Source organism: Mauremys reevesii, linkage group 2 (genome assembly GCF_016161935.1).
Source record: "Mauremys reevesii isolate NIE-2019 linkage group 2, ASM1616193v1, whole genome shotgun sequence".
In the NCBI taxonomy this organism is placed as follows: Eukaryota; Metazoa; Chordata; order Testudines; family Geoemydidae; genus Mauremys; species Mauremys reevesii.
In genome coordinates, this window is record NC_052624.1 from 146,950,367 (window position 1) to 146,963,100 (window position 12,734).

Genomic DNA, 12,734 nt, shown 5'->3' on the forward strand with positions numbered 1-12,734 from the left:
AAGTTGAAGCAGACCTGGAGCGCCTGGTCACCAATGGAGTCCTAATACCAGTTACCCATAGCTCATGGGCCACTCCTATCGTTCCAATAGTGAAGAAAGATGGCTCTCTCCGGATTTGCGGTGATTTTAAAGTCACTGTCAACCCAGTGTTGTGTGCAGAGCAATACTCGCTTCACCGCATCGATGACCTCTTCGCAGGCCTGGCTGGGGGACAAAAGTTCAGTAAGATTGATCTGAGTCAAGCATATTTACAGATGCACGTCGATGAAAAGTCCCAAGAGCTGTTGACTATTGTGACTCATAAGGGGCTTTATCGATACTGTCGCCTACCCTTCGAATCACATCGGCTCCGCCCTGTTCCAGAGGGCTATGGACCAGATCTTGTGTGGCTTGTCAGGAGTTCAGTGCTATCTGGATGATATCCTGGTCACTGGAAGAAATGAAGAGGATCACTTAAAGAATTTAGAGGCTACCCTACAAAGACTGGAAGAGTATGGCCTACGAGTTCGCAAAGACAAGTGTGAATTCTTCAAGCCCTCTGTTGAATATTTGGGACACATCATCGATTCTGCAGGTCTTCATAAGGCCCCTGCAAAAGTTAAAGCTATTGTGGAGGCTCCCCCACCTCGAAATGTAAGCCAGCTACGCTCATTTCTAGGACTACTGAACTATTATGGAAAGTTCATCTCACAGTTAGCCACACTGCTAAAACCACTTCATGAGCTCCTTGGGCAGAACAAGGCCTGGAAGTGGACTGAAGCCTGTGATGTTGCATTTAACAAAGCTAAGGATGCATTGTTAAATTCTGAAGTTCTAACGCACTTTGATCCATCCTTACCCCTGCAATTGGCCTGCGATGCTTCCCCTTATGGAGTGGGAGCGGTCGTGTCACACATTATGCCTTTGGGAGAAGAAAGACCTATTGCTTTTGCTTCACGCACTCTAAGCAAAGCAGAAACTAACTACGCCCAAATCGAACGTGAGGCATTAGGAATTGTTTTTGGAATTAGGAAGTTTCATCAGTAACTGGGCGAAAGTTTACTCTTCTTACAGACCATCGACCTCTGACATCAATTTTTGGACCCTACACAGGCATTCCCCCATTAGCTGCTAGTCGTATGCAACGTTGGGCATTGATACTTTCTGCACACACATATGAAATCAAATATCGGAAATCCACTCTGCACGGCAATGCAGATGGCCTCTCAAGGTTGCCTTTACCGGTCAAACATCAAGATAGTGCCCAAAAGGAAATCTTCTACTTTGAACAGGTAGAGAATACACCCATCACTGCTGCTCAGATAAAGAAGGCAACCCGCGTTGACCCAGTATTATCCCAAGTTATGGACCTGGTGATGCATGGAAAATCTCGACAAACCTCTCCGGTCTCACCCGACCTTGTTCCCTACATGTCCAGGCGGACGGAGTTATCAGTCCAATCTGGTTGTTTGTTGTGGGGGAGGCGTGTCATTATTCCACCACCCCTGAGATCACAGATGTTAGAACAGCTACATTCCGGTCACTGTGGAATAGTGCGCATGAAGGAAATTGCACGAAGCTATTTTTGGTGGCCTAGATTGGACAGTGCTATTGAAGAGAAGGCAAAAGCTTGTATGTCATGTCAGGGTGTAAGAAATGCACCCCAGTGGGCACCCCTACACCCATGGGACTGGCCTGAAAACGTGGCAACGTATTCACGTTGACTTTGCTGGCCCCCTTGAAGGAAGCATGTTCTTGGTGGCAGTAGATGCCCATTCTAAATGGCCAGAAGTCTCTATAATGCAGTCCACTACTGCAGAGAGTACTATCCAAAAACTACGAGGACTCTTTAGTCGTTTTGGTCTGCCAGAACAACTTGTGAGCGACAACGGACCGCAGTTCATCTCTCAGGAGTTTCAAAATTTTATGAAGGCAAATGGGATACACCACATCACGTCAGCACCATATCATCTGTCCACCAACGGATTAGCTGAAAGATTTGTGCAGACAATGAAAAACGCTTTGAAATCAGCAAAGGGACAACACTCCATTCAAAAGCGTCTGGATACCTTTTTACTTTCCTATAGAAACACACCTCATGCTACGACCCAGGCTTCCCCAGCCTTTCTAATGATGGGACGACAGCTGCGCACTTGCTTTGATCTGCTGAAACCTTCTGAACCCAGACAAACTGTGCAACATCAGCAGCAATATCAAGTCATCAGATGGGCACCCAGAGCAAAAGACCGAACCTTTAGCCCAGGGCAGCCAGTTTTGGCTCGGAATTATACTTCCAGAGCTAAATGGGTCCCGGCCACAGTCATCACTCAAACAGGACCTGTTTCCTATACAGTCCGGACTGCAGAGAATCTTACCTGGTGGCGACATGTAGATCAGCTGCTGCCAGGTCATGCCAGTCTTCAGGACCCATCTGCAGTTGAGGGGTCTGACTTCACCCCTCCTGGTGAGACACCGAATCATGAGTCACCTGTTCCTGACTGTTCTCCTCCATTACTGCCGGCAGCTGAGATACCCCTTTGCCCAGCACGAGCTGATACCACCTCCTCACCTATTCGTGCTGCGGACCCTGAGCCCCTAGTACTTTCGGGTGCAACAACACCAGAAGTTTGCCGTAATCCACCTAGAGACAGAAGGCCTCCTCATCGGCTGGATCTTTAGTTAGGGCGAACCCACGGTTATGGGGCAAAATAATCCCCAGGGTTTAGCCGGGAATGGAGGCAGTCTACCCTCCTTCTCTAGTTTAGTGTGTGTTTTATTTAGGGGATGTTCTTATTGGGGGGGAGGAATATGTTGTGTATTTGGTTGTCATGGGTTTTGTTACTATGGCAACTGAGTTAGACTATTAAGGGATAGCTCAGCCGGTTTCAACCAGCTGAGTGAGCTCTCTGTCTCTGTAAATAAAATGGAGGTTTTGGTTAGCTGTCTGCTCTCTGGCCTCAAGTGATTGCTTCCTACACCGGCTGCCCCAAGGATACAACACACACCAAAACCTAAAGCTTGGACAGTGTGAAACCCATAACTACCCACCTCCTTCTCCCGCGGCTGCTCTTTTCCACTACCTAAATCTCACCCTGTCAGGAGTGGCTGGGTTGAGCTGTTATCATAGTTTTCTGGTTAGTTTCTTGATCTCCACTCTGACCACTTCAGGTGCCCATGCTGCGTTCTAGGCTTTCCCTTTCTTCTGTGCGGCCAGAAGACCTCTTGAATTCTTCACTGCCTCTGACGAGCTCACTGCACACAGGACCCTGATCCACCGAGCCTGTCCTTTCTGCACAGGAAAAGACTGGGCAGGTTCGGTGTAAGTGAATGAAATAAAAAAGTTGTTCAGTCTCTTGGAGTTTGTGTCAAAGCAAACACCTAAGGGGTGAGCACCTGCTCCTCATTCCAGGTGTGCATTCACCTGCATCCTCCTCTGGTCTTGGGCGTTAGATCCCCTGCTCCTTTTCCTTCCCGGGCACAAACTCGCCTGGGTCCCTCCCCGCTTACCTGCATCTCTGCTGCCGTAGGTGGAGCAGATCCTGTCGGAGTTCCAGCTGCAGGAGGAGGATCTGAAGAAGGTGATGCATCGGATGCAGAAGGAAATGGATCGGGGGCTGAAGCTGGAGACGCACGAGGAAGCCTCTGTGAAAATGCTGCCCACTTATGTACGCTCCACGCCCGAAGGCTCAGGTAACACATTATCCTACAGGGCGTGAACATCCAGGGGGAAATGAGAGCGAAGAATTTCCCACCCCTACACCTTCCAGTGGTCCCATGGGTACACAGAGGCCCCCCGTAGAGACAGGGACCCACCCAGCCTGGGGTAAGAATTTGGTCACTATCCCTCCACTCCTCTCCACCAAGGGCGTGCCACTCGCAGCTTGGGGGAGGGAGCAATCAGTGGTGGTAGATGACAGAACAAGAAGCAATGATCTCAAGTTGCAGTGGGGGAGATCTTGGTTAGATATTAGGAAACACTATTTCACTAGGAGGGTGGTGAAGCACTGGAATGGGTTACCTAGGGAGGTGGTGGAATCTCCTTCCTTAGAGGCTTTTAAGGCCCAGCTTGACAAAATCTTCCTCTGCAGGGGTCCATGCAGTGAACGTCACAAGTCAGGAATAGAGCAGAAAATGGGATGTTTTTCTCCATGGAAAATATTGACCTGTTGTTGAAAAAACAAACCGTTGTGTCCAAAACCCAGAACATGTTTGGTCAAAATCCCCCAAAATTTCAGTCAAAAACCAAACAGTTTTTGACAGAAATATTTTTGATTTTTGGCCATGGTTTTTCAGGTTTTAGTTTTTGACAAAAAGTTGAAATTTTCCACAGGAAGGGGAGGGAACAGTTTGGGGTTTGGACTGAACATTTTCTGTCCTTTTGATGGAAAAAATAACCACCACCCCCGCCCTCCCACCAGATATTTTCCATGAAAATGTCCATTGAATCAAACTCCCAATTTTCCATCAGAAAAAAAAAGGTTTGGGGGGAATTTTTCAACCCTGAAGTCTACTGTTAATTTTCGTAGCGTCTAGGAGCCCAGTCGTGGGCCTGGGCCCATTGCACTAGACATAGTACTAACACAAGACAACACCTAAGTAACTCTTGAACAGTTAAGCTTCATCCTGATATTGCAGAGGTCGGGGACTTCCTGTCGTTGGATCTCGGCGGCACCAACTTCCGCGTGATGCTGGTGAAAGTGGGCGAAGGGGAAGAACGGCAGTGGAGTGTGACGACAAAGCACCAGATGTATTCCATCCCAGAGGACGCCATGACGGGAACTGCCGAAATGGTGAGTGAGTGCTTGGCCGAAAGGGCCGTGAAAACAAGGCGCCGGCAGGTGTCCCCTAGACAAACTCTCCAACCTGAAGGTGAGCGGGTGACAGCTGGGGTGGGAAATGAAAAGGCAGCTGGAATGGAGCAATATTAAAGGTGCTGAAGAATAAAATAAGTTGTCTGATTGATTTTCTAGCTCTATCCAACTCCAACAGGCCGTGGAAGGTCTTCAGAGAGGCAGAAGGGATGGGGGAGGGTCCACTTTCTATGGGATATTAGGAGGAATTTACAGAGTAAAACATGGATATATCCTTACTTTACCAGAAAGGAACCATGCGGGAAGTCTCTGTAGCAGGGCTTCTGATATTCCTTGTTTAGTGCGGTAAATAAAGCTGAACAAATGATTGATTTTTTTGGTTCGGTAGCCGAACCGAAAAATCTGGGGGGGAAATTGACCTGAAACAGAAATTTTTCAGTTTTTCCTCACTGAAAAGCTCCAAAAATTTAATTTTACATTCAGCAAAATATTTCATTCACTCCAAACCACATTTTTTTATTATTTAATTTTTTTGTGTCATTTCATTTTCAAGCCTTCTGACCCTTTTTAAAAATCTAACTTAAGTTTTTAAAGAAACTTCGTTTAGAAAGCAAAAGTGGAAATGTTTCATTTCCAAAATGTCAAAACAAAATGGTTTGACTTTACTGAATGTTATTTTTCTTTCATTTTCGTGCCAAAACTCTTTGCCAAATTTGACCTGAATTTGTGAATAGTTTCAGTTGACCTAAAACTGCATTTTTTGGTAATCAACTGTTCCTCTGAAAATATTGCCCAGGTGCAGTGGTAAGTCCAAGGTACATGGTAATTGGCAATCCTTTAGGGAGCCTGTATGAAGCCATGAGTCATTATACAGCCCACACTAAAGGAAAGCCAATAAAACCTTTATACTCCCACACCTCAGCACATGTTCTCTTTGTGCCACAAAGTTTAGCGAACCTGTCCTAGCTGATTTTTAATTGTTTATCCTTCATGAAAACTAAAGAGACAAGACTCTGAGGACAGACCAGGTTTAGCTAACATTAGACATGCAAAAAATGAAGTAGGATCTTGAAGAGATCAAAAGACCTCAGTGACTTTAGGATTTAAGACTAGACAGAACATGGATAGCCTAGCAGATTCATATTGCTTTTTTCTGGTATAATTTGTAGGGCTGGACAAAAAAATTCTGCTGAAACTGTTTTTCGATGGGAAATTGGGTTTTAGGCAAAACAAATAAAAGTTTCTTGCTTCCCACATAAAATATTGGTGTGTGGGTTTGTGGGGGGGAGTTTGGGGTCAAAACAAGAATGTTCAAAAATGGAAACATTTCAGTTGTGAAATACTGCTGGCATGCCTCATGGGAGTTGTAGTTTGCATGTCTAATTATCTCATTTTCTTCAATAGCAGGACTTCATCTCCCATGATGCACCAAGAGCATGCCACTGCCACAGTGAACCACCTCCCTGCACTAAGAAGGGAGGCTGTGGTGCATCATGAGAGATGTAGTATGACTGGGGAGCCCGGCCTGTGGAGGAGAATGGGAATATTAGGGACCTGAACTACAACTTCCATGAGGCACTGTGGCAGCCGTTACCAAATTGAAAGGATTTGGGCTTTAGATTTTTTGCCAAAAAACTTGAAATTTCTCATTATCTGAGCAGCTCTATTAATATGTAATTATTCAAATAGCAGATATGGCAGGCAATACATTCTAAAGTCCTCAGATTGGGGTACCAGTGTGTTTGATAGCCCATTTTTAGGTGTAACTTCAATGGCAGCTTGACTAGACACCTGGATCAAATAAGTTTTAGCTTCATCCAAGCCATAAAACAGATTGTTTTTTGTTTCGATTTTTGCTAAAGCGTCTTTGTGATAAGAATAAAACTGAAGTACTAAAGCCAAGTTCTCACCTGTGGATCTTTAGGAGCAAAAGCTGCTGCCTCATCTGGAAATTAGGAATCTTTTATTTTGGAGGCCCAGTTTAACCCTTTTACTTCCCCCCTCCCATCCGGCCAATTAATATTTCATGATCAGAGAGACACAATAATTGTGTGAATAATTAATTTTACTGGCTGCGTTAAAATAGCCATTACTAGAGACACAAAATACTTACATGTGTGAAGGGGAGAACTGAACTAATAGAATCTTCAAATGAAAACACAGAATTATACCATCCCTCTACTCTAATTCCCGCACTCACCAGTCACAGATCTCGGTATTGTTCCCGAAGACTTCAGCTTCTCTATGTAGCAATATATTCCACCCACGACATGGCAGCTACGTCATCTAAGCACTTGCCTGGCACTGACACACCAAAGTCATGTCAGAATTCCCCCCCCCCCACCCGCCCCCCAAAAAAGTTTTGACTAGGAAAATTTTGCCCAGCTCTATCCAAGAGTAATTCCTTCAACAAACATGTCAGAGGAAGGCCAGTAGGGTACAGACATCCAGATTTGGGGCAGAGATAAAGTCATCTGCTCTCGCATACACAAATTCATCCCCACGCACACCAGGGTCTGCCCAGTCCCAGCCACCTCTACCAATATTCATTTCCTCTGTACCTGCAGCTAGGACTGGGCAGCTGCACACATCAACTCAGCCGAAGAGGCGTGGGTGGAAGCCATGGCCGGCGGTGCTAGCCCGCATGCTGTTGGCAGCTCTGAGACAGGCAAGAGCTACCCGTGAGCACAGATTTTGCAGATCTCCAAAACTGGAATTAGGAACTGCCACTGCATGGGCTGCTACATTATACCAGAGGGTCGGGTGCCATCTGGTGGGCAATGCTTCAACTGCAGACATCTGCATGTCTATCGTGTGTGCCATAGAAATCGTTATGCAGTGCGTGTGGTTTTCTGGGTAATAATCACTGACAGTCATTATTCCTGAGGCAACATCCAATAGAAAGTCAATGAATGGACCTGTGTAGAGGCTAGAGAACTGGCAGCATGGAGTGGTGTGGAGTGTGGAGCCGGGCGTCCCATAGAGGAAGCTGGCAGAGGCAGGAGGAGGTTGGTGGTTGCAGGGCTGATGAGAAATGCCCAGCAATGCTGTTGTTGTGATTTTGGAGTGACTTGGGGCCTCTCTTTTCCAGCTGTTCGATTACATCTCCGAATGCATCTCCGACTTCCTGGATAAACACCAGATGAAACACAAAAAACTGCCTCTGGGCTTCACATTCTCCTTCCCCGTGAGGCATGAGGATATTGACAAGGTGAGCCCAAGGCGGGGTGACTCCCACAGGCAAATCAGAGGTGAAGGGTGAGAGAGGCTGCAAAAAATAGTGAGGGAGCGTGACAGTGAGCAAAGTGGAGGAGCCATGCCTGATCTTCACTGCCCCTTCATACGCTGCATCCCGCGGCCCCGGGTTCACAGGATGAGCGTGAGCCCCCATCTGTACACAGCAGATCCCTTAAATGCTCAGGCCCAGATCCTCAAAGGTATTTAAGTCCCATTGATTTCAATGGGAGTTAGGTGCCTAAATACCTTTGGCCTTTCTTCATAAGGCTGGCATCTTTATTTGAAGGTGAGCAATGACTGATCCCCCGTCACGTTCACGCTCGCTGCTTCCTCTCTACACCCGCGTGCTCCCTTGCACATTTACACTAGATCTCACACGTCAGGCTCCAAAGCTCAGTCCATGCTGATAAGGCCTCAGCTGGAGTACTGTGTCCAGTTCTGGGCGCCACATTTCAGGAAAGATGTGGACAAATTAGAGAAAGTCCAGAGAAGAGCAACAAAAATGATTAAAGGTCTAGAAAACGTGACCTCCAAGGGAAAGATTGAAAAAATTGAGTTTGTCTAGTCTGGAGAAGAGAAGACGGAGAGGGGACATGACAACAGTTTTCAAGTACATAAAAGGTTGTCACAAAGAGAAGGGAGAAAAATTGTTCTCTTTAATCTCTGAGGGCAGAACAAGAAGCAATGGCCTTAAATTGCAGCAAGGGAGGTTTAGGTTGGACATTAGGAAAAACTTCCTAACTGTCAGGGTGGTTAAACACTGGAATAAATTGCCTAGGGAGGTTGTGGAATCTCCATCATTGGGGATTTTTAAGGGCAGGTTAGACAAACACCTGTCAGGGATGGTCTAGATAATACTTAGTCCTGCCATGAGTGCAGGGGACTGGACTAGACGACCTCTCGAGGTCCCTTCCAGTCCTAGGATTCTCTGATTGTGGGAGCTGGGCAGGGGCGGCTCTAGGATTTCCGCCGCCCCAAAGAGGGCGGCACGCCGCAGGGGTCGCTCTGGTGGTTGCCAGTCCCGCGGCTGCGGTGGACCTCCCGCAGGCACGCCTGCGGATTCTCCACCGGAGCCGCGGGACCAGCGGACCCTCCACAGGCATGCCTGCGGGAGGTCCACCGCAGCCGTCTGCCACCCTCCTGCAGGACGCCACCCCAAGCGCGTGCTTGGCACGCTGGGGTCTGGAGCCAGCCCTGGAGCTGGGACTGCCCAGCTGGACATGCATTAGCAGTAATGCACCACCCACATCCATTGGGATCAGAGAACTGATTGCTTAGCTCTCTGCTTTCTCTCTTTGTAGCACTTTGATCTAAGCCCTTTGTCCCCTTGTCCCGCAGGGGATCCTTCTGAACTGGACGAAGGGTTTCAAAGCATCAGGCGCTGAAGGGAACAACATCGTGGGGCTTTTGCGGGATGCTATCAAGCGCCGAGGGGTGAGCTGAAAACATGGTTTGTGCTGTTCACGCTGGCTAGTTCCCCAGCGTCTCCTCACAGATGCGCCCTCGTGGGGCAAGACTGGGGCCTCTCCGGACTCACCAGCTCCACTGGGGGCGCGTTGCAATCCTCCGGCTCCTTCAGCCTCAAGGACATCCTCAGCGGGAAGGTGGGCTGGAGAGATCCTCGCTCTGCAGGAACGTTCTTGGCTTGCCCAGTCCGGATTAGTGGACTGGGCACGCCACATGCCTCTTACTAGCATCAGGGCCCTGCCCTGGAAATGTTCTGTACCCAGGTGCATGCTTCCGTTTGCATGGGCTCTTCTCTGGGACGCCTGGGGGATCGTGACCTCTCTTTTGTATGCTCCTCCGCAGGATTTCGAGATGGACGTGGTCGCCATGGTCAATGACACGGTGGCTACAATGATTTCCTGTTACTATGAAGATCACCGGTGCGAGGTTGGCATGATAGTGGGTAAGTTACCTGCCCACCTGGGTGTTTCCCCTCATCCCAGAGTGCACTGAGCACCAGAGCTGGCTTTATGAAGGGCGGGGCCCAATTTGAATACCTGGTGGCGGACCGGGGCTTCGGCGGCACTTCAGCAGCGGGGTGTCCACTCCGGGTCTTCTGTGACACCAAAGGAGCCCCCGCCGCTGAAATGCCGCCGAAGCTCTGGAGCGAACCCTCCTGCTGCCGGGTGAGTAAAAAAAAAATAATTAAAAAGACTCATAAGACGCGGGGCCTTCTTAAGCGCGGGCGTGGGGCCCGATTCCGGGGAATCAGGGGAATCGGCTTAAAGCCGGCCCTGCTGGGCACAGCTCCTGCCAACACGGGCATTCCCCACCTGCCCACAGACACCCCGGGCTCGCTGACATGGATTGTCCCGGTGGAATTCCTGCCGGTCCGTTCTCAGGGCTCATTCCAGTCCTGTTGGCAGCACGAGGAAGCAGAGTAGTCCTCGGTCCAGCTCATACTGTGGGAGTGGGCGGGAGGCCCCAGACCTATTCAGTTGATTTGGGGTTAGGCCGTGCCGTGTGTCATCTTTAGCAACACTCAGGAGGCAGGTGGGTTGGAGGAGAGCCCCACCACTGAGCTGCTCTGATGTCATCTGTGTGGCAGGGGGCATCCTCAAAGGCATGGCTCTCCAGCTGGATTTCTCTGGACACAACTACTGTTGAGCCTCCCTGGAGGCTAACGGTGTTACCATGTCAGTCAGGCGTCAGGCTCCCTCTAGATGCTGCAGCTGGGGTGATGTAACGGTTCTATGGTGGTCTCAGTAACCCTGGGGTCCGCAATGATTCTGCTGATGCCGATGCACGTTCCCTCCTCCCGTGATTTGTTCCTCGCGGGATCCAGTTGTCTTTTTCTCCGGGATCAGCTGGTACCTGGGGTGTCTCTGGTATTTCAAGTAACCCTGCTGATTTCTCTGACCGTCTGTTTCCGCTCTCTGTGATGGTGGCTCTGTCAGGGGGAGGAGTGAGCGCTCTTGCTGACTTCCAGTTGTTACTGATTGTTGGGCTGAACCGTGGGTTTGTGCATCAACCAGAGTCACGTTACTGCTCCATTTGCATTTCTTCCAGCTGAATTGCTAAGCCTGGAATTGACGTAGGTTTGTGTAACGGAGATCGTGTGGGAAATAAAGTCCCTGCTCATGTGTTCTGCGGAAGCTGCTCCCCTACTGGCACTTGTCTATTCTCCAGTAGGTTTAGATCTATTTATCTATCTTAGGGTTGAATACTTCCACCCATCACCATAATATCTTTCCCGTAAAATCGATAGCGACAGCAAAGTCCCTAGAGGACTGGCTAAATAAAGATCTCCGTCATCATGCTTAGCTTCCTTGGAGACAGTCTTTGCTCCTCGCCGCCCCACTGCTCTGGGGATACCGTGGCAAGAAAGCGCTGTGCTCAAACAGGGAGATCGCAGTGAGCTCCTGCACTTCCGCATCTGGAATCAGTGATGGGAGCCCAAGGGGTTGCAAATTGTGATCTAGGATGGGGAACGACCGTTCTACTGACTGTGCCTGTTCGATTTGAGATCGCTGTTCATTTAGTAATCAGTTATCTAGGGGCACGTCTGGGACACTGAGACTCGATACCGTGTGTGGACATAACCTCTTCCATCTCCCGTGAGCTGATAACCTGACCTACCAAGAGCAGTTAGCATCCCCTTGAGAGTCACCGCCGGCTGCTGGTTCCCATGAGGAGGACAGAGCAGAGCTGAGGGAGTCACTCACAGCCCAGGCCCTCTGTGCGAGGTGGGCTCTATGAGTGGAGAGCCGCCAGATGAAGCAGGAGGCAGAGCTCCCTTGGAAGGACTCAGGAATGAGAGGACATAAGGGATCTGACAGGAGAAAGGCTTGGAGGTGGGCCCAAAGTTCTGGGCGGGGCCCAAAGCATATGGGTGGACTCGCTGTTATAGAGTTTTAGGCCAGAAGGGACCACCAGTCCGACCGGCTGTATATCACAGGCCACCCAAGCCAGCCAGCACCTGCACACTAACCCAACAACCCAGGTGTCACAGCCCAGAGGACACTAGACTGTGGTGTGCCACAGGCTGAGATTAGGAGTTACCAGGGTGCACCCGTGCCCTGCAATGGAAATGGCTGAGAGATGCCCCCAGATGATTCTGGCGAGGGACCCGCACCCCATGCTGCGGAGGAAGGCAACCCCCTCCCACACCCCGAGAATACTGCCAATCTGACCAGGGGGAAAATTCCTTCCCAACCCCAGAGCCCCTGGGCATGGGAACAACAACCAGCCAGCGACACCAGGGGAGAGACTATTCGTGTCCCATCTCCAGCCATGGCCATCCTGTAATGCACTGGGGGGGAATCCTGTCCTGACCCCAGCAGGCAGCTGGCTGACACCTTGAGGGACCCAGGAGCCCGATTCAGCTCTCGCTCACCCCACGTTCATCAGGAGTGGTCCCATGGAGCACCATTGGTGCAAGCGATTAGAGAGTCAGGCCCATTGCGTTCACCATGAGATCCTCGCTGAGCGGACCCAGCTGGCAGCACAGCAGGGCTGATTCCTACTCCTGGAGAGCAGGCAGTGACACCGGGCCACCTGCCCGCCCGGGGACGCCGCAGCGCGCCTGGCGTCAGAGAGACGCCGAAGCTGAGCCGAGCACAGTGACAGCAGGACGCTGTTAGAAACGCTGGGATACCCTGTGCATGGGCAGGCTGCAGCCTCCTGGAATGGTAGCAGCCCGGGGCCCCTCCTGCAGCTGCTGGGGAGGGAGCTCTGACATGGCACCCTCAGCTGGGGCAG

General features: G+C 49.9%; 1 protein-coding gene across 8 annotated transcripts in view; it reads left to right on the top strand.

Annotated features, from left to right (window-relative positions):
- The window catches only part of GCK (glucokinase), a 41,668-nt gene that overhangs the window by 15,263 nt on the left and 13,671 nt on the right, over window positions 1–12,734 (top strand). For 6 of the 8 annotated variants that reach the window (XM_039527274.1, XM_039527281.1, XM_039527278.1 and 3 more), the window contains exons 2-6: window positions 3,507–3,669; window positions 4,615–4,769; window positions 7,882–8,001; window positions 9,366–9,461; window positions 9,837–9,936. In XM_039527274.1, coding sequence (XP_039383208.1) covers window positions 3,507–3,669; window positions 4,615–4,769; window positions 7,882–8,001; window positions 9,366–9,461; window positions 9,837–9,936 — 634 coding nt within the window. Of the gene's footprint in view, window positions 1–2,409; window positions 2,444–3,287; window positions 3,297–3,506; window positions 3,670–4,614; window positions 4,770–7,881; window positions 8,002–9,365; window positions 9,462–9,836; window positions 9,937–12,734 lie in introns of those variants that run through there. The other 2 variants (XM_039527279.1, XM_039527280.1) reach the window with 2 other exon arrangements.